Source organism: Narcine bancroftii, chromosome 1, assembly GCF_036971445.1.
Source record: "Narcine bancroftii isolate sNarBan1 chromosome 1, sNarBan1.hap1, whole genome shotgun sequence".
Lineage (NCBI taxonomy): Eukaryota > Metazoa > Chordata > Chondrichthyes > Torpediniformes > Narcinidae > Narcine > Narcine bancroftii.
In genome coordinates, this window is record NC_091469.1 from 268872025 (window position 1) to 268895076 (window position 23052).

Below are 23052 nucleotides of genomic sequence, written 5' to 3' on the forward strand. Positions count from 1 at the left end.
TCCCAGCCTCACCTCTACCTCCACAATCCCCACTCACCTTCCCACCCTCACCTCTACCTCCTCAATCCCCACTCACCTTCTCACCCTCACCTCTACTTCCACAATCCTCACTCACCTTCCCAGCCTCACCTCTACCTCCACAATCCTCACTCACCTTCCCAGCCTCACCTCTACCTCCACAATCCTCACTCACCTTCCCAGCCTCACCTCTACCTCCACAATCCCCACTCACCTTCCCAGCCTCAGCTCTATCTCCACAATCCCCACTCACCTTCCCAGCCTCACCTCTACCTCCACAATCCCCACTCACCTTCCCAACCTCACCTCTACCACCACAATCCCAACTCACCTTCCCACCCTCACCTCTACCTCCACAATCCCCTCACCTTCCCAGCCTCACCTCTACCTCCACAATCCCCACTCACCTTCCCAGCCTCAGCTCTCACAATCCCCACTCACCTTCCCAGCCTCACCTCTACCTCCACAATCCCCACTCACCTTCCCACCCTCACCTCTACCTCCACAATCCCAACTCACCTTCTCACCTTCACCTCTAACTCCACAATCCCAACTCACCTTCCCACCCTCACCTCTACCTCCACAATCCCCACTCACCTTCCCAGCCTCACCTCTACCTCCACAATCCCCACTCACCTTCCCAGCCTCACCTCTACCTCCACAATCCCAACTGACCTTCCCACCCTCACCTCTACCTCCACAATCCCCACTCACCTTCCCAACCTCATATCTACCTCCACAATCCCCACTCACCTTCCCAGCCTCACCTCTACCTCCACAATCCCCACTCACCTTCCCACCCTCACCTCTACCTCCACAATCCCAACTCACCTTCCCACCCTCACCTCTACCTCCACAATCCCCACTCACCTTCCCAACCTCACCTCTACCTCCACAATCCCCACTCACCTTCCCAGCCTCACCTCTACCTCCACAATCCCCACTCACCTTCCCACCCTCACCTATACTTCCACAATCCCTACTCACCTTCTCACCCTCACCTCTACTTCCACAATCCTCACTCACCTTCCCAGCTCACCTCTACCTCCACAATCCTCTCACTTTCCCAGCCTCACCTCTACCTCCACAATCCCCACTCACCTTCCCACCCTCACCTCTACCTCCACAATCCCCACTCACCTTCCCAGCCTCACCTCTACCTCCACAATCCCCACTCACCTTCCCACCCTCACCTATACTTCCACAATCCCTACTCACCTTCTCACCCTCACCTCTACTTCCACAACCTCACTCACCTTCCCAGCTCACCTCTACCTCCACAATCCTCTCACTTTCCCAGCCTCACCTCTACCTCCACAATCCCCACTCACCTTCCCACCCTCACCTCTACCTCCACAATCCCCACTCACCTTCCCACCCTCACCTCTACCTCCACAATCCCAACTCACCTTCCCACCCTCAGCTCTAGCTCCACAATCCCAACTCACCTTCCCAGCCTCACCTCTACCTCCACAATCCCCACTCACCTTCCCACCCTCACCTCTACCTCCACAATCCCCACTCACCTTCCCAGCCTCACCTCTACCTCCACAATCCCCACTCACCTTCCCACCCTCACCTCTACCTCCACAATCCCCACTCACCTTCTCACCCTCAGCTCTAGCTCCACAATCCCCACTCACCTTCCCAGCCTCACCTCTACCTCCACAATCCCCACTCACCTTCCCAGCCTCACCTCTACCTCCACAATCCCCACTCACCTTCCCAGCCTCACCTCTACCTCCACAATCCCCACTCACCTTCCCACCCTCACCTCTACCTCCACAATCCCAACTGACCTTCCCACCCTCACCTCTACCTCCACAATCCCCACTCACCTTCCCAACCTCATCTCTACCTCCACAATCCCCACTCACCTTCCCAGCCTCACCTCTACCTCCACAATCCCCACTCATCTTCCCACCCTCACCTCTACCTCCACAATCCCAACTCACCTTCCCACCCTCACCTCTACCTCCACAATCCCCACTCACCTTCCCAACCTCACCTCTACCTCCACAATCCCCACTCACCTTCCCAGCCTCACCTCTACCTCCACAATCCCCACTCACCTTCCCAGCCTCACCTCTACCTCCACAATCCCCACTCACCTTCCCAGCCTCACCTTTACCTCCACAATCCCCACTCACCTTCCCACCCTCACCTATACTTCCACAATCCCTACTCACCTTCTCACCCTCACCTCTACTTCCACAATCCTCACTCACCTTCCCAGCTCACCTCTACCTCCACAATCCCCACTCACCTTCCCAGCCTCACCTCTACCTCCACAATCCCCACTCACCTTCCCAGCCTCACTTCAGAGTCGGAGAGAATGTTGATTTTCACTGTAATTTGAAATCTGAGTATTGGGGATAATGATGAATGAGGGTGAATCAGGATCTAATCTACTTCATTTTAGGCAGTGACATACATTATAATCTTAGAAAAACAATGGGATGCTGCCAAATGTGATTTAGTTTAAAAAAAATATATATTTGGGTTGGACAGGTGAGACAGAGAGGCAAGCAGCAATTATAAAACACAAGGTCACATTAACATGGGAATACGGTCACCATGGTACCACCTATCATGAATTTTGTCCAATACAACTGCACTCAGAAAAAATTGTTCTTGGGTGTGGTCCTCATTTAACTCAGCAAAGGAGTGATTGTTTTGAATAAACACCACTCAGATAGCATACTTTAAATTATTCTTGGAGTGGTATTTTCTTGAGTTGAATGTTCTGGGAGAGATGTAATATACCCATTCCTTTTATCATGGCAAGTTAATTAAGAAATGCTAAGAAATGGTATAGTGGAGCCCTACGTTAGAGTATTTAATATTCAGTTCTGCATCTTATATGGAGTGCAGATACTTACTTTCCTCTTTTCTATGTTTTTATAGGATTCCTAGTAACCAATGAATAATATTCAAGAGCATCACAGCAACATTTCCAATTCCTTTTACATGAGAGCTTGCAGATTGATTGATTAATTGGGTGATAAAGTAATTATTGGTAAACTACAATTCACTTGAAACTGACAGAATTACTTCCAACACCAAGGAATTGACACTAGTTTGGTCGACTGGAGGTTTTGAAATGATTAGCATTCTTTAATTAATAATTCAGCCTTGGGATCTGATTAAAACTACTAATCCTTCCTTAAACGTTTGATTATCAAAGATCACCGAACAATGATACACGAGGAAATCTGCAGGCTTTTAAAAAAATACTTCTTGGCAAACTGTAATGTGGCCATCCTGTTTCTGTGGCTAACTAGTGATTTGCATCTTGCAGTGTAGCCTCTCTATTTCTGTTCATGAAGTCTTCTGCGGACAGTAGTCTTTGACACATCCTCACATGCCTTCTGAAGAGTGTTTCTGATCTGTCAGGCAGGCGCTTGGGGATTTTTCTTCATTACAATTAGAATTCTTCTGGCATCAACAGTGGAGGTCTTCTTTGGTCTACCAATTACTGAACTCACCAGTATGCGCTTTCTTCCCAAGGACTTTCCAAACAGTTGATTTTGGTAATCCTAAGGCTTGGGTGATGTCTCTTACTGTTTTATGTTTGTTTTTCAGCCTCATCAGGTCCTCAAGTTGAATAATGGCAACTACAGACTCCAAAGGTGATCGAAAGCTTAGAAGTAAGCCTAGCTCTCTTATACTTTAACCAATGAAGCAATTAAACATACCTGAAATGGGGATACTATGTACAAAAAGTGCTGCAATTTCTACATGGTCAAACCAAAATGTACACAAATAACCTTGAATAAAATCTGGAATGTGCACTTTAATCACATGTGAATTGTTTGATTACAAATGTAAAACTGTGGAGCACAAGGGGAAAATAAAGGACAAAAATGTGTCTTTGTTCCAAACATTATGGAAAGTACTGTAAAAGGGTAACTCAAGCATTTTATGTCAATGGAAGATCTACGCTGACATCAGTAACTAGGGGAAATAAATTCATTCAAATTGGTGAAAGGGTTAGAGAAGAGTGGAAAAAAAAAACCCCACAATAAGTAATAGGGGGATCAGAAATTCTCTGTCTGGAAGATGAGTTGAGGAAAATTACAGTGAGCATGTGAAGGTTTGTAGCTTGCTGCATTTTATGGCCCAGAGATGGGAAATGGGATTAATTCAATGGGTTAATTTTATTAATGAAATCTCTCATTTATGGGATTCAATGAAAATAAATAAAGCATTAAAACGAGTTGTCAACACAACTTCACACTTATTTCATTATATTAAACAAAGTAAAATTTACTTCTATCAATTAGAACTATTTAATTGATAACCAAATTGGAATTACTTCCAGACTTCTGTTAATGTGTATGCCATTTCAATAATGCCAATTAGATATGAATACGGATGATGCAGGTAATTTACCTATTACGATATTTTCTACTTGTTCACAGTAATCTATTTAAAATCTATCCATGAATATTTGGCATACTTGATGGTTTCCAACAGCATTCGAGCTCTTATTCTAAAACACATTAGGAAAAAAAGACGTGCATCATTCGTGACATAAATCTTGCAATCTGTGATCTACTACTCTAGTTTGGCCCCAACTTCATCCTCATGGCTTCCACAACCTTCCAATTTATCCCAGTTTCTTTCTCATTATCTAGCCTTCGGATCCATTCTGGACAAGTTGTACAATGGAAGGGGGCTCACAGTGGCCACATTTGATAACTCCATTAGGCTGGTGTAAGTTTTTGGACATAATTACCAATCATGACAACATAATGAAACTGCTTTTATGTAAAAATTATCCCAATTCTGCATTTTTGATGTGTGTAGAATTTCAAAAAAGCACAGAGAAAATTAATAAAATAAAACTTACCAGCTCTGGTTTAACCCATGCCTTTTTGACCAGGTTTGGGCTGGGAGGCAACATGACTGGCTTGGAAGCCAAGGGCCCCATTGGTCGTTTTTGTATAGGTGGGCTTGGGGCAAGTTGCTGAAGTTACAAGCAAGACATGATGAACAGTCATCCATGAGAGATGGAAAAGGAAAGCACAATTTGCATGTAAATCAAAAGATGGGGAATCTCATTTGAACAGGTGAAATTTGATGAATGAAATCTTATTCAAAATCTCATCTAATACAGCATTTCATTATTCATACTATATCTTAAATATATACATTTATTAACAAACACTTTTAAAAAGGCATTTCTAAATAGGGCCTTAAAATGGAAAATAGCCCGTAGTCTATGTGATAGAAATGATTGATAATCATTATTAATGTATGGAAATAAAAGTTGACTTGCTTCTACTTTTCTTCCCTTTCTCCAAAACCTATTTAGTTTTTAAATGTTCTAATATTAGGCTTTTTATTGACAACAATTTGACATTTAACACCATCATCCCCTCAAATTTGATCAGCAAACTCCATGACCTGGGACTCTATACCCCACTGTGTAATTCAATCCTGGATTTCCTCACCTCCAGATCACAATCAGTGAGGATTGGTAAAAACATCTCCTCCACAATCTCCATCAATACTGGAGCACCACTGGGCTGCATTCTCAGCCCCATGGTATACACATATGATAGTGCGGCTCGGTATGATAACAACATCTACAAATTCGTTGACGATACCACAGTAGTGGGTTATATAAAAAGGGACGATGAGTTAGCATACAGGAGGGAGATCGAAAACTTAGCCAAAGGGTGCACCAACAACAATCTTGCACCCAATGTCACCAAAACCAAGGAGCTGATTTTTCCCTTCAGGAAGGGAAAACCAGATGACTACAGTCCAGTGATTATTGCAGGATAATCAGAGATGGAGAGGGTGGGCAATCTTGGGAGTCATCATCTTGGACGATCTTTTCTGGACCCAACACACAAATGGCATAATGAAGAAAGATTGCGATTGCCTCTACTTCAGGATTTGCGGAGATCTGACGTGACATCAGAAACCTTGGTGAATTTCTGCAGATGTGTGGTGGAAAGTATGCTGACCAGCTGCATAATGGTCTGGTATGGGATAGCAATGACCCTGAATGTAAAGCCCTGCAGAAGGTAGTAGACCAGGTCATGATGGGAAAAACTCTCCCCACCATCGAGACCATCTACAGGGAATGCTGCCATCGGAGAACAACAGCAATCATCAAGGATCCGCACCACCCAGCACACACTGTTCTCACTGCTATTTTCAGGAAAGAGGCATAGGTGCTACAAGACTTGCACCACCTCCACCATCAGACTACTCAACAACACTCAATCAGGGACTTATTTAAGGACTCTTACTTTTGCACCCCCCTCTCTCTGCATTATGCAGTTTGTTTACATTTCTTTTTTTGTTTACAGGTGTATGATGTGTCAGTTTTTTTTGCACTGCCAATTTGTGGTGATTCTGCCTCTCCCGCAGGAAAAAGAAAAAAAGAATTTCGGGGTTGTATTTGATGTCAGGTATGTATTCTGACAATAAATTGGAAATTAGAATCTGATCCTTAATGCTGTTTATACTACTAACACAGAGCTGTCAGTGATATTAAAATTATCCTAGGTCTCCCTGAGTGCTATACACCATAGTTTTTCACATACCAATGGATTATTGGATGCAGATGAGATTTTGCTAGCATGAGATGTGTTCCTCATAACCTGAGGCATGTAAAGACAGATTTGAATCATTCTTCAGAACACAACTCATTGTTGGTAAATCACTCCAAACACATGCAATATTCATGACAAGTATCACGCTGGGCACCTTTGACCAGACAAACCAAAAGATAGAACTCAATTGACCATTCTTAACATTACATGGTTATTAATTAATATATGTATTTTAAAACATGTTTTAACCTTGTTGAGTTTTACCTTTTGGAATGCCAATCATATTCACTACATATTCACACCTCAACAAAGGCAATTTTTATCCATGGTTTGAGGCCATGTACTGACTAAAATAAATTTTTAATTTCACCATGCTGTACAACCACTTCAAAATCATACAAGCACTTCACATACAATAAGACGACTTTTGTTAGGTATTTTAATACACCCTTGACAAACCCTCCAAAAATGCAGCACCCTCTTCTGAGTAAATCACAAAATTCTGTAGACACCGTGGTTAAAGTGAAAACACAAAATGCTGGAGAAGCTCAGCAGGTCAAATCATGTCCTTTATGTAGCAAAGGTAAAGATACAGAACCCACGTTTTGGGCTTGTGCCCTTCATTAAATTCTGAGTAAATTAATTCACTATTCTGGATAGTGGATTCAGAAATTAAATTGGGGCTTGTACCCTTAGGATTCTGACTTAAAAGATGATAATGTTATTTCCAGCTGATAATTCATTTTGATTATAGCATTTATGTAATTTTGTAAGCAGGCTGGCCTGAAGAGTGTGCATTAAAATGGAGTGGTTATTTTATGATTGGTAATGCAGAAAAAAAAATACAGTTCTGAGGGAGCTGTCACAGCAAACTTAACATCATGGCAATCAATACCTTATGACTGGCTGGATATGGACTTTCCCCAGTTCGGTTATATATTGGACTGTACCCTGCTTTTGAACCAAAATTCTGTGCCTCCCAGTCACGGCTTGACTCCATGTCGGGCTGGGAGTAACAGTTTGAGTTATTTTCCCTTGCTTCTGAAATGGTTCCTTGGGAACGAGCAAAGGCAATGGGATGATTTGGCATTGAAGGGGGCTTTGGTACAGATGGCAGGGGAGGTGGAACTGGAGGCATGGATAATATCTTTGACCCAGTGTGCAATGGGTTTGGATACTGTGGTGATGGCAGAGGTGGAGCAGGCATTTTCCGCGGTATCATAACTGTTGGCGAGGGAATCCTGGATGGATGCGGTGACGAAGCAAAATGAGACGCTGGTGGAAGAGGTGCTACCCGCTTGACTGGCTGATCAAATTGATCTAGGTTGATGTCATCAAGATCCGTGGTATGCAACTGGAGGCCACCGGCAAACTTCCGCACTGACACTGCAGGGGGTTGCGGTGCAGTTGACCCCTGTTTGTGGAAAACAGGTTTTTAAAAAAAAAAATCTACAATATTCATATGAAATGCAAATATTAAATCTTTACTCCAACAATATCCGTAACAAATTTAAAAAAAATTCCTCAAACATTTATGTTGCCTTGACATTTATGTTGTCTTGACATCTCTAAAATAAAACCATTGTAGTTACTGCAGTGGAGAAACACGTATACAATAAATTCTGAATCAAAAATGGTCCCAATCAAGCTCCGTTTGGAAGAGAAAGTTCTGAAAACACTCAGCAGGTCAGAGAGCTTCTGTGGAAAGAGAATCAGAAGTAACATTTTAGGTCAAGAACATGTTTACAGAACTCTGAAGTGTTTTCACCTGACTTCTGAGTGTTTTCAGCAATTTCTGTTTTTATTCATTTTCTGTTTGTAAGACTGAGCACCAATAACACTGTAGCTTAGAATTTTTCAACAAGGACAGGATTGACCAATCATCTATTTTATAGGTTTTGTAAAACTTACAGGTATAGAAGAGACTGCAGATGTTGGAATCTGGAGCCCAAAAAAATGTCTGCAGGAAAAAGTCAGCAGGTTGAGAGAAAAAGATTTGTTGCTGTTTTGGGTCAGAACCTATAATCAAAACTTAGAGATGATGAAGTTAAGGTGGATTGCATTTGAAATTTCTTTTGAAGAAGGTGGGGTGAAGATAGGAAAGGTGTAGGTTCAAGACTGGCAGCTGGTGAATGGGAGGAAAGAGCAGTTATAATCTTTGAGATAAAGAAATAGTTGCGCTCATCACATAACAGAGGTGAACGTGGATCAAACAGAGGAGCAGAGTTCAAGAAGGAACTCTGGAAACAACATTTTTTCAGATGATCATAGAGTCCATTTGCTTATTTCTGTCTAGCTCAACAATAACACTAAAGATCTGTGCCTTTATGAAAAAGCAGTCAGCCTGATTGACTAATTATCCATTCATATCTTTTATCTTTAACTCATCAGGATGCAGTAAATAACAGCTACAAGATGCACTGCAACAATTTACCAAGAATTCTTTGATAGTACCTCAAAAAAAAACTTTGCCAGGATGCACAAGAGTTTCTGCAACATACAAACTCTAGCAACCACATCTTCTCGAAGTATTGTTCCTACATTCTGGTTTTTTGAGAGGTTATGATAATGGTAAAATTTCCATCTGTAGAATGATCAATCAGAGAACAGTTTCACCATGCTCTTTGAAAGTTGGAAGTGAGCTGAGAATTAATCAAACACTCAATGAACCGGTACGGTCTTGAAGGGCCAACATGGCCTGTTTCCGTGCTGTAAACGGTTATATGGTTAGGGTTTCGGGAATATATTATTTATCCTTCAGTTGCTGTAATAAAATCATCAAACTCTTTGCATTGTAGATGGAAGAATTACAAGGACTTTAGCATTTTTAAACTAAGCTGCCACTTTCCTTGAGCAATTATGAATGTCAACCTTCCCAATGACATCTCAATCCCCAGAAAAAACAAATGAAAACAGAATGTCATTTCATGCAGAGAATTCAAAGCTAGTTCTTTTATCTGCTGATTCCATTGTGACATGTGTGACAGCTCTCATCTACAGTGAGATTCAGAGAGCCATCGGAATACTTTCAAACTTCTCTGCCTGGTGAACTTGCATGGACTAGAAACTAAAATCAAAATGCTTAAGCTCTGTTGACATGCTGAAAAACTCAAAGGAATATTTGCAATTTAACTGAATTAATAGTCCCCTTTGAGATTGTAGAGCTCGTCAAAAGAATCAAAGACTTGTTGTCCAAACCAAGGCTTTTATTAGCAAAAGACAGGAGCTCTTCACAGGTGGCCGACCAGTCCGGAATGATCCGACCTGGCTAGGGACACAACCCTTTAAGGCCCAGACAATAGGCGTGGCTTAGCTCTCAGCCAATCGCTCTAAGCACAGTCTAGGTACAGTGACTATATACACTATGTACATTGGTGATAGATCTGTGCTATCACAGAGATAAAACTGATAGAAATGTTTTGAAAAGGAGATCTTCTGCAGCAACAGAAAACACAAGGCCCAGAAACAGGCGATTCAATCCAACTTGTACATATTATCATTTATGGTCCAATCCCCCCTCGTTTTTCTCCATTGAACTCCACCAGCATTAAGTTCAACTTCCTCCTCTCATACATACTTATTTTTAAGAACACCTATTAGGTCACTCCCCAACTTTGAACTGAAAAGAATCTCAGGCTATCAATGAGAGTATCATTTAATATTTATGGTTTGAACCAGTGAGTATGTTCTTTACTTTTAAAAGCAACAGAATTTGAAGGCAGCAATGAGCCTTAGCCTATGCATAAAATTCAGACTCATCAATAGATATTTCACCAGTGAAAGTGTGCTGTCAGAAGATGGCTCAATGCATCCATAAGGTCTCTCACTGCAGAATAACACCATGTGGGAAAATCAGAACAAGGCCACAAGAAATGCTGCATAATCTTTGACGCCCTCTGGGAAAAACAGAGGTCAAAACTGTCAAACACTAAATGTTTCTGACATTCACACATACTCAAAAAACTATAAATATTAAAACATTTTAAAAAAACCTTAAAAACATGTAAAAGACACATCCACAGCCAAACATTTTCCCACAATCTCAAGTAATATACTTCCCTTGAAGCAAATTCCATTTTCTAGGATCACTTGGAACTCTCATACATTTTCATGACAAATTTCCTGTACAATTGCTGCGAAAAATGCCCCATTGCCACCCCCACTCTGGATTCAATGAGAAGTCCAGCATCAGAGGGGATGTGAAAAATAAATAAATGATGAATAAAATAAATAAATAAATACACGCATAGAAATAAATAAATAATGAGCAGCAACTGCAACTTCCATATGCTAACATTCATTCAGCATGTGATCCAGAAAAAGCAGATAATATGGTAATAAGAATTGAACAGGTGCTCCTACAATTGTCTCAACGAAGTGTTCACCATAACTTATCTATTCAACAATGTTTTCTTTCTCAAATCAAACCCACACTCTATTTGCATTTTTTACTGACATGACTGAATTCTATTGCACTTTTTGTGATTTGTGTATTTAAACTTTAAGGTCCCTTTGTTCCTTGAAATCTTGTATGGATTTTAATTTCCTGTAAAATGTTTATTTTTCCCATCAACAGTAACCTGCTTTAAAAACCATTATCCATTTATGTGCCCTTCTCCAAGCTTACAAATAGTTCTTTGCAATTTTTTTGCAGTTTTCCACAGTATAGATTATTCAATTAAGAGAACATTTCTAGATAATATTTATTTCTAAAGTTTACATTGTTAAAATAAACTGTAAACAGCAGGCATCCCTCGAATTGATTTTAACACAAGTCTGCTTTCCACCTCCTTTTAATCTTAATCCTTTTTCATCTTTCCCCCATTTTCAAGTTTATGCATTCTGTTGCAAAACCTCTGATCCTCATTAATCTCTTACCTCTAACAATTAGTAACTTACTGAAGGCATTCTGGAAATCTTGAAAATTGTACTTGTTGCATGATTTTGAATAATTACAATGTTACTTCATGTAATTGAAATAGTCAAGCAAACCTCTTCCTTCAAAAATCCAGACTAATCAGTTTTATACATTTAATTTTCCTATTCTGTGCATTAGTACGTTATTATTTTTCATACCATTAATATCAATAAATTAATGGAAACATTATTTCTCATTCCTAAGCAAAAGGTTAGATGTTAGCTTCCAGTTCTTCAGTAAATTTCCCCCTCCCATTAGAGAATGTGAAACTGCACCTTGGAGATCCCTTCATTCTTGAGGAAGTTTTATTGACTAGTCAGCACGAGAAGATTGTTCATTGGCGGTAACATTATTTCCCCATTTTTCAAAATGATGACTAAGTGCTTCATATACAGTGCTTAGATTTCGGAATTCCTGAATATCTTGCACAACCTTTACCTCAGGGGATTCATTCTCTGCTGAAGAGATTTGTTCTAACCGAGTCTGGCACAGCTTTTCCACCCAATTCTGAACTTTTGCAGATTCTTCCAAATCTTCTCGCTCGGTTTCAGAAACCTGGAGTAATGCACCAATGACTTAGCTCACTTCAATACACTTCACAGATTGTTACATATTTTAAAGCTCTTGCCATTATGTGGTGAATATTACTGAAGGGAGACACTAAATTTAATCAACTCTTCAAAATTTTCTCCACAGTATACTAAAAAAGAAACCCATCACCTATTTCTTAATTTGGAAATAAGTTATTTTTATTTTTACCAGTAGCTTTTTATTTAGAATTGGTTTCTGAAATCATAGCCTTCATTATCTGCTGACTAATCTGTGCTGAACTGATTTTCTTGCTTTCAGTCCTTGCTGTGCTCATTCCTACAAAGGTGTGTGCGTGGTGAAGACTTTCAATTCTCATTCTAAGAGTCATTACTTGGTAGGACTTGACACACAATAATGACAGAGCATTGAATTCGGTACCGATCTGATGTTTACAGATTCTCAATATCATCAGGGACCATTGGACAGTGATCAGATGTAGCAACCATTACTGATTGTCCCACCTTAACATAGGGATACACCGACCAAACATTTTTCTCTGCTGCTGTAGATTTGTGGTATGGAAAATGTTGGAATTTAGAATGAAGGATGTAATGCCTTGAAAAAAATAAAGGGATTGAATACATTCTCAAGAATTTATGAAAGGAAAATTATGTTTGACTAACCTGGTGGAGTTTTTAAAAAAATTGTGACAAGTTGATGGGGGTGGGGTATGTGGCATTTGAATCTTTGGAAAATTGACAAATAAGACCCCACACAGGAAGTTGGTGAAGATGCTTGGAGCACTTGGATTGACATTTGGTTACATGACAGAAAGCCAGGCTTGGAAACAAATTAATCATTCTTGGGATGAAGGATCAGAGGTGTTCAGTGAGGATCAGTGCATTGGGCCCAGTTATTTATTACCCACATCAAAAATTTGGCTGAGGAGTCTAGTTTTCTCACATTTCCTCATGAATGATGATACCAAACTAGATGAATGAAGAGTACAGAGGAGGATGAGGACAAGCTGAGTGAATAAGATGAGAACATGGCATATAACAGGGGTGACCAAGCTTTTAATTTTTAAATTTAGACACAGCACGGTAACAAGCCATTTCGCCCAACGAATACGTACCGGGGGTGGAACGGACACGTGGGCCGAAATGGCCTGTCACCGTGCTGTATGTCTAAATGTTTAATTTTTAAATTAAAAAGTTGGCCACCCCTGGCATATAATATGGTAATATACATTATCCACTTTGGTACATAAAGCAGAAAAACAAAATAGTTGTTAAATAGTGAAAGATTAGGTCAAAGACACCTGGGAATGCTTGTACTCAAGGCACTGGAGACTGACAGTGGTTCACTTATGTGAACATGTATGGGGTGTTTGAGCCCAATGTACACTGAAGAAGCTATGGTGCAGGGGTGGGGGTTGAAACCCATTTTGTCATGAGTTAAAGGGTAGATTATCTGCTTTGCTGGTGTGGAGTCTATGTCTTTCTGAATCTCGTGGGTGCCTTCTTTGTTATTGATTGACCCACCCTATCCTCTAATTCAGTGGTTTTCAAACTGCCTCCCTACACTCATATTCTACCTTAAGTATTCCATATGCCATAAGTGCTCTGAGAACAGTAAGGGATTGTTTAAGGTGGTATGTGAGTGGAAAGAAAATGTTTGAAAACCACTGTTTTAATTGTATCTAATTAACTTGTTTTGTGCTCAGTTTCACAACTCCAAAGGAAATGGGCCAATGACAATTTTTCTCAAGCAAAATATTTCAGTAACAATTGGGTCTAGAGCAATGGTCTCAACCTTCCCTTCCCACTCACTTACCACCTTAAGCAATCCCTTACTAATCACAGAGCACTTATGGCATAGGGATCGCTTAAGGTGAAATGTGAGTTTAAGGGGGTAGTTTGAAAACCACTTCTCTTAACTGTTGATGTTCCAGGAACCCAAATTACCTCTCTAATTCGACAATCTTACTGTCTCCCTGATTCCCAGCCTTTAATCTATACTAATTTCAGTTTGATAGGCAGTTTTCCAGTTTGTATCAGACAGGCCATGTCTAATGAAAGATTATTAGCTTGGAATGTCATCTCAGTTTTTTCTCTCTCCTCAGATACACTCTGCAATGCTGGTTATTCCCAGATTTCTTCAAACTTGACCAGGATTAATGTGAAGAGGTTTGGAGAATGGGCAATGAAATAGGATTGATGAGATTTCTTTCTTCGTACAAGCATATTGATATACTAAAGGGACTCTTTGTGCTGTAAATAATCTCACATATTATTGTCCCTCTAAATTCATTCCCAACCTTCCCACAGTCTTCCGCCAGTCTGCACTAATTGGATGTTCTCCCATCCCAATTCTCACACAAAATCCATAATCAATTTTCATCCCTATTCCCAGTTCCTCTCCAACTACCTTGTACCCTAAATCTGAACCCCAACTCATGAGTAAATTCTACTGTGCATGGTGCTTCATGAAATGGAATAATGACTATACATACAAATATATATTTCAACATTGTTTACTTGATGTTCTGGATACCAATGACCAAATGAAATCTAAAATTAAGATGGTGGACACTTGAAGGACTAGCGTTGAAGAGAGCAAAATGCAGTGCATGGAGGAGTTTTGTGTGATAGCATCGACTGCTCTGTCTCCCACATCCCAAAGATGCGGAGGTTGGAAGGCCAAATGGTCATTGTAAACTGATGATGGTGTGTAACTAAGTGGTAAGAATCTTTGGACAGTTAATGAGAATGTAAGGGGGAAAATGGGCAAGAGTGTGGGATTAATGTGAATGAATGTTTGATTGTGGACATGGACAATGGGCTAAAGGAACTGTTCCTATTCTCTGTGACTCTATTAAAACTGGTGTATATCCTTTGGGAATATACACCACGAAAACAAAGAGCTCAATTAAAGGAATAATAAACTGAATGCACATCCAGCAAATTAAATCCAATTGAGAATGTTTCGATAAAACCAACAAAATGGTGATACACTGAAACTTCGTTAAAATGCAATTCACTAATCTGCAGAATCGCTTACAGCATGAGAGTCTGTGGACCCCAAACTTTGCAAATAAGTTGATTAAAATTCAGAATCCCAATATTAAATGAATAGGCTTATTTTCTTTCATTGAAATTGTTAGTTATAGATAGCGGATCCTTCAAAAACTGGTAATATTTGGGTTTGATTATCCGTGGGCACTCTGACATATATGCATCTGTTCCGCGACTCGGCTGTAACGCGGTATGAAATCTTGGACCCAAAATACCGTGTTCTAACAATTTTTTACTATGGTACAGAAAAAATCCAATCTTTCAGATTAGTTTATTCAATCTGAGAATTACTGAAAATAATTGTTATAAAATTTAAGTCTGCCATCGATAGTTGTGTTTAAGCAATAACTCACCTCTAAATAAAAAAACAGCTATATTTTTATCCTTAGGCTTAAAGCACTGCTTAAAGTCAACATTTCCTGCTATCTCTCTGAATAGCCAGACCCCTTTCCTCATTCAGTGGCCCCAGTTTATATGACACAATCCTAAATTTTCCCCCTCCTAACACATCTCATGATAGGTTAATATCGGTTTCTAATGAATAATAGTAAAATCTTGCCCCATGTCATGGAATATACAATTAGACCAATAATTTTCTCTAAATTAATTGACAACCATTTAAACACTGAAATCATATCATCCTCTGCAGTTTCAATATACCTCTTGGACAAGTCGGTTTATTTTCAGTTGTTTTTCTTTCTCCAGCATTTCCTCTTTCTCTAACGCAAGTTTCTGTTCAAATTCTAGTTGCTTTTTGTTCTTCCTCTGGTCAAATAATATCTCAGCCTTGGATTTCTTCCTCTCCTTTCCTTTCTAACAAGGTTTAACATGGAGGACATACTGTATGTTCAAGGAAAACCCATAAATTACAACCACAGCAAATCACTCAAAAATTGAACCAGGCACACCAGTAGAAAAAAAAGTATTGTATACAAATTCAGAAAATCAATTTCTTATGGTTAAACCATGCAAAACACAAAAACCTTCACTTTAAAAGATAGAGAGATAACTCAGAAATTAATTCTCTTTTCCTGCCTCTCTCTCTAATGTTTTATGCTTCAATTTCAACTGAAGAGTACAGACTATCAGAAAAGAAAGATAGACCCAGTTTTCATTTTAAGTTATAACTCTAGTATTTGGACTTGTAGAAAGCTTACTACTCCCTATTCTTTAGGAGAGCCATACTACTTTAATAGCTTTAGTTCTTAGGGGAAACTAATATCACATTAACATCTTTAATTCACATTGCTCAGTGTCTGTGCAGAGAGGAATAGGAACAGATCCTCTAGAACAATCTGCTTGGTTTGTATCCTTGTGAACCAGAAAGTAACAAAGTCTGGCAAGAGATATTTGCAAGAGGCATGGAGGGAAAGTTCACTCCAGTGGCGTCTTCTTCCTGACAAAACATCTGGAGCATAGTCTTGCCATAAGCAACACCCAATCTTATGATTACCCTATCTTTTATCAATCCAGATTCTGGAACTTGTTAGGGACTTTAAGGAAATCCATGTTACCAATAGATGGATTAACTGCTGCCTGATCCATTCTGTTAGCTCTATTAGTCTGGCACTAAATCAACAGCAATACCAGAAATGAACAAGAAAATCAACATGGAAGGTTCTGAGGGCCCTGCAAAGAACATGCCACCAAATAATATCAGTGTTTCCTGCCAGACCAATGTTCTCAGCCCTGAGGCTCCAATTATACATGGGCAGCTATTATAGGCAAGCCTAAACATGTCCTATTCTGAGGACTGTCAGAGCATGAATATACCATGTGTAGAGGAAAAAGTATGCTAATCTAATTTTCTGGTTTAAAAACATGCCTTGTTAATGTTCTATTTAGGTGGCTGACAATTCATGTTAGTGATGTGACTGTGATAATTTGAGATGCAAGTTCAGGTATTCATATTATGGAAACTGTAAGTTGATCAATTAGCTAAAATTCTTCAAATAAACTTGCTTAATTTTGCCAAAAAAATAATAGCCGATAAGAACAACAATTAACTGAATCAAAAATGATAAGTGCAACTCTGGTCCTCCTCACAACGTACTTGAAGCATCTGGAGCATAGGGTTTGCCATCTGGTTTGCCACAATGGGCAGATAATCCAATGGCTTTACGTCTTACTTTACCACAAAGCGAACTAAGTAGTCAAGTACGTTTTGGCAGACTTCTTTGGACATTCGCTATGTCACATCAAAGTGATGAAGTGACCTTACAGGAAATATTTGAAAAGTAAAAGCACAATCAGAAAGGTTCAAACAAAAAAATACACTCCACGCAGAATAAATTAGAGCCACCTCTCACACCATCAACTCCCTCTACCTTCCGTGTGGTGGGATATTTGCCTTCATATCGATAAAACCAACCAATTGCTAAGAATGAAAGAAAAACATGCTGTCAGAAAAATGATACAGGAATGACTAAACGCAGATTGCAGCTCCTAGCGAGTGTGCACAAGTGATACAGCTCTGCCTGAAGAGGCCAGACCTATTTTGGAGAATCAGATAATGGAAATGAAAAATTGCCAACTTGCTGTTAAAATGTAACATTGGCCCGGCATTATTTGATTCAGTGTAAACGACCAAAGTCTGCTTAATGACAGGTCCTCTTTACATGTAAGAAATATTAATTTTGTACAATGCAGTGTCATAGGCATAGACGTAACAGAAATGGGAGACAAAAACAAGTACTGTTTATTCAGTCCGTCACACATATTATTTCAACTTAACCTAATGCTCTTTCTTGATTGACAGGTGGAATTTGAATGCAGCCCACAATCACAGGACCCTCAACTATGAAATGATCTGGCAAACCTGATCCTTTATTAGCTCCGTAGCTGGTTCTGTCAATTGATCCACTGTGAACTGAGGATGGTCATCAGTCGTTTTGTCTACTGAGAAAGAAAAGTAATGGAAGGGGAAAACAAGATTTTGTTTAAAACTTACATTTTGCCCCTTTTGATTCAAAGATGGCCTTAGAAAGATCACAGAAATGTTGATGTTTGATCTCATTTCTTATCCAAGAAAGCACCGAATGATAAGATTAACCATAAATCCAATAATATTTTTACTTATTATTTGTTCTTCCTTCACCTGCTGATTTTGAAAAAGGCCTATTGTACTGTGGTTTAATATACTTAACAGCACTATTTACTTATTGAAGTATATTTGTTGTATAATTAGATTAATTAACATAAAAACACAAATTTCTTCTTCTATTTTACCCTTTGTGTATTGAGTTTGAATAAACCAAAACAATATTTTTTAATGTGTGGTGCAGAAACTTAAGCTAATTTAGTACCACTGCTCAGGCTATGTCGTCAAGATCACAGTTTAAAAAAAATATACAAACATGGTTCTCTCAATGAAAAATTGTTTTAGAAAGAATCCAGTTGAAATTTTTCTTTAAATTTAGAAAAAGTGAAAAGTTAACATGCATAAATTTTCAAATAATCATATACTAAAACTATGATTGCCAAAATCTTATGATTCCCCATATGTCCTTTTGCAAAAAAGCAAATTCAAAATGTGAATTGAATAATTTAAACCTTTCAGGAACTTGCCATAATTTTTTTTCTGTTTAAAAAGTGCTCAGTAAATTAAACCCCCAAATATTTATTTTCTTTTTCTCAATTTCTTTCTGCTGTGCCTACGATTCAAAGTCAGGCATATGAACCAAGATTTTGTTTGGCGTAATAAAGGCAAATACTTGTCCGTGTACTACTCTTTGCAGATGATGCCGCTTTAGTTGCCCATTCAGAGCCAGCTCTTCAGCGCTCGACGTCCTGCTTTGCGGAAACTGCCAAAATGTTTGGCCTGGAAGTCAGCCTGAAGAAAACTGAGGTCCTCCATCAGCCAGCTCCCCACCATGACTACCAGCCCCCCCACATCTCCATCGGGCACACAAAACTCAAAACGGTCAACCAGTTTACCTATCTCGGCTGCACCATTTCATCAGATGCAAGGATCGACAATGAGATAGACAACAGACTCGCCAAGGCAAATAGCGCCTTTGGAAGACTACACAAAAGAGTCTGGAAAAACAACCAACTGAAAAACCTCACAAAGATAAGCGTATACAGAGCCGTTGTCATACCCACACTCCTGTTCGGCTCCGAATCATGGGTCCTCTACCGGCACCACTTACGGCTCCTAGAACGCTTCCACCAGCGTTGTCTCCGCTCCATCCTCAACATCCATTGGAGCGCTCACACCCCTAACGTCGAGGTACTCGAGATGGCAGAGGTCGACAGCATCGAGTCCACGCTGCTGAAGATCCAGCTGCGCTGGATGGGTCACGTCTCCAGAATGGAGGACCATCGCCTTCCCAAGATCGTATTATATGGCGAGCTCTCCACTGGCCACCGTGACAGAGGTGCACCAAAGAAAAGGTACAAGGACTGCCTAAAGAAATCTCTTGGTGCCTGCCACATTGACCACCGCCAGTGGGCTGATAACGCCTCAAACCGTGCATCTTGGCGCCTCACAGTTTGGCGGGCAGCAGCCTCCTTTGAAGAAGACCGCAGAGCCCACCTCACTGACAAAAGGCAAAGGAGGAAAAACCCAACACCCAACCCCAACCAACCAATTTTCCCTTGCAACCGCTGCAATCGTGTCTGCCTGTCCCGCATCGGACTGGTCAGCCACAAACGAGCCTGCAGCTGACGTGGACTTTTTACCCCCTCCATAAATCTTCGTCCGCGAAGCCAAGCCAAAGAAGAAGAAGAATCAAGTTTTCTCAGCAGTTATCTCTTCATAAGACAACAGCTGTCAGGAGATGACAAGGATAATATATCTAGTTCTCACCTCCAACTTCACCCCCATCCTGACTTTATTCAACAGCTGACCCTCCCAAATAGAGTATTTATAATTTTTGGTCATATGTCACCTCACCTTACACAAAGGTCAGATGAAATAAAATTGAAAATGTGATTTTAGATGCAGACAAGAAATAATTTATCAGCCTAAATAATAATAGTAAATCCTCAAAAGATTGTATTTTTGGATTGTTGAATGATATACAAAGATATACAAATCTCAAAACATAGCTTAAAACTTTTCCTCGTATCTCCCAATGGGCCATGGCCTCCCCACTGAAAATCAGGCATTATTCTTCTAGAAAACTGTGGACCTTCTTTCTCAGAAGAGACATCCTCTCCAAAGCCTCCATCTTGTAGTCTTCGATGCCTTCACTGCCCACTTCTACTTCCTCCTCGAAGATTCACAAACAGTTTTGCCCAGCCATTCTCAATATTTTTTGGGGGACTATGGCCACTTTAGGATTCTGTTCAAAGTTTATTGGCTCATTTCCCTGTGAAGCAGTCATTTAGTTGATTTGTTCTGTACTTTTCACTACCGACTATATTAAAAAAAAGTTTAAATATTTTAAGATTTCAATCTGTGGCCTCCCTTAAATGTACTCTGTCCTCCAGGGGTATGGTCCCCTTTGAGAATGTGGTTTCACCCGTTCTTCCAACTGGACTGGTTTCTTCCCATCTTGATTTGATTTTTGTTTTGCATGGGAACAGGCCCACCAAGTTAGTCCCAACCAGCAGTCACCCATTTAACAGCAAGACCAACAGGAGTCCAATTTGATTCTTCCTGCTCCCATCAGCCCTCCTCATATTTCACACTCACCTATAAATGGGGAACTTAACATAGCCAAATGTGCACATCTTTGGGATCTAGGTGGAAACCAGGGCACCAATAGAAAACCTATGGTGGGGGGGTCACAGAGAGATTATGTAACCTCTACTCCAATAAAATCAGAAATGAACCCAGATTACTACAGGTGCAAAGCAGTAGACTCTTATTTTCATGACCTTTTCTGCCTTTAACAGTATGCATGAAATAAAAATTTAAATCCCATGAAGCATAAACAGGAGTCATAGTTCAGTAAAATGGATTTTGCAGCCTCTTTTATCCATCAAGTTTTTCAGCTCCATTTTGAAAAACAAATAATAAATTTCAATTTTGTTTTTATGAGTTCCTTAGAAGTGTGGCCTTTTCCATTAGCAACAAGTGGGTAGCAGGTACCTTTGCTAAAAATATTGCATTGCACCTTGAGGAACAAAAATAATCCCCAATGGATTAAACATTTCCATTGCAGCAATATTGATTTATACAACAATACTCATCCAATAATTTATCTTATGACAATGCTCCAGACTCACTGGAAGTATTTGGGCCACTGTATGCATTGAATTTAAGGTTGCAGTTTAAGAGTGTATTAGCAAAAAGGAACATCTAAAATCAGTAAGTGAATAGTTTTGAAGAGGAAATGGATGCCTCTAGAAACCATTCTGACCAGCCTTTGATCAGGCTGATTGTGCGCTTCATGTTTAGAATTCAATACTAAAATTCATGAACTTCAACTTGGCCTTGGAGAAAACTCAAGAAAGGAAACCGACTTCTGATGTGTTCAGTGACACAAATTTTGCATCGAATCCTTCGTTTCTTGATTCAATGCATGGCCTAAAAAAACCCATTCTTCAGCCGAGAGCAGCAAACTGAAGCAATCCTATGGATCTGTGGCCATCCAATTCACTACCTGACAAGACTTTTGAATGTGCCACTGCCAGTCGGATGTCTGAAAAACCAGCAATTAGATTTTCTCTGAATACTCAGAACTCCTCCAACTTTCTTGCAACATTGGCACGTGAAAAAACTTTTAGATTGAGTTTCTGTTGCAGGATGATTATAATACATCAGAATAGAAGTTTGATTTTCAGGTTTAAATGGATATAAAACATCAAAAGAATATGCAATATACTGTCGGGCAATTATGAGCATTTTTTTTAAAGTAAAAATCTGTAAAAGTATCTTACTTTTACTATTTGGTGGAGGAGGTGGAATTACATCAGTAGCAACTGCCTTCTGACTCGTGGGTTCTTCACGTTGTCCCCAGTCTTCGTCCCATGCCTCTTTGAACTTTTGCTCCTGTACTTCTATCCTGCAAGTAAATCAAGAGAAAAATATTGTTGAGTTCTGCATGACGGAGTTTAAAAAAAAATTCAATTAAACAGAAAAAACTCAGAATGCCAACAATTACAATTGTTTAAAAATTATTCCAATCAAGTTGAATTTAAACCCCAATTTTTTTGACCACGTATTAGGTAAATCTAAAACATGCACAATTGAATGATATTCATCTGGGAGGCTGAGCAAATCATAGATAAGACTTTTGTGCAAGTGGTTACACCCAGAGTGCAGGATTCTGAGAGTAGATGGGTGAACATCGAGAAAGGTAAGGGGAGAAAGGAGTCAGTCCAGGGTCACTTTATGGCCTTCCCCTCAAAAAACAAGTATACCTCCTTGGATACTGACAAAGGAGATGGCCTATCTAGGCAAGGCAGCAACCAGACCTATAGCACTGTGGTTAGCTCTGAGGCATAGAAGGGAAGGGTGAAGTCAGGAGACAAGGGAAGGGACAGGAGATTCTGTGATTAATGTGTTGCCTCCTGGGTGCTTTGGTCCAGGATAACTCTGAGCAATTGCAGAATATTTTAAAGGAGAAGATGAGCAACTAGAGGTCTTGATACATATTGGTACCAATGACATATGCAAGAGTGGGGGTAGAAGTCCTGCAAAGTAAGTTTAGGGAGTTAGGCAATAGGCTGAAGAGCAGGACTTCCAAATTGTAATGTCTGGATTATTTCCAGTGTCACTAGTTAGGGGAAATCAGACAGGAAGATAGCACAGACAAATGAGTGACTGAAGAGATGAAGCAGGGGAAAGTCTTTCAAGTTCCTGGATCACTGGATTATTTTTCTGGGGAAGGGGTGACCTTTACAGGTTGGACAGGTTGTACCTGAACTGGAACTGGAGAGAAAAAAAAAATTCCTGGCAGGGAGGTTTTCTAATTATGTTTTTTTTGGGTGGGGGGGCGGGGGAAGTGTTAAATTCTATTCACAGGGGTATGGGAACCAA

General features: G+C 40.0%; 1 protein-coding gene across 10 annotated transcripts in view; it reads right to left on the reverse strand.

Moving 5' to 3' along the window:
- The window catches only part of ush1c (Usher syndrome 1C), a 171668-nt gene that overhangs the window by 50374 nt on the left and 98242 nt on the right, over nucleotides 1-23052 (reverse strand). For 5 of the 10 annotated variants that reach the window (XM_069898454.1, XM_069898439.1, XM_069898468.1 and 2 more), the window contains 5 exons: nucleotides 21951-22075; nucleotides 17938-18017; nucleotides 15780-15932; nucleotides 11950-12066; nucleotides 4874-4990 (listed from right to left, as the gene is read on the reverse strand). In XM_069898454.1, coding sequence (XP_069754555.1) covers nucleotides 4874-4990; nucleotides 11950-12066; nucleotides 15780-15932; nucleotides 17938-18017; nucleotides 21951-22075 — 592 coding nt within the window. Of the gene's footprint in view, nucleotides 1-4873; nucleotides 4991-11949; nucleotides 12067-15779; nucleotides 15933-17446; nucleotides 17497-17937; nucleotides 18018-21950; nucleotides 22076-23052 lie in introns of all 10 variants that reach the window. The other 5 variants (XM_069898487.1, XM_069898496.1, XM_069898463.1 and 2 more) reach the window with 4 other exon arrangements.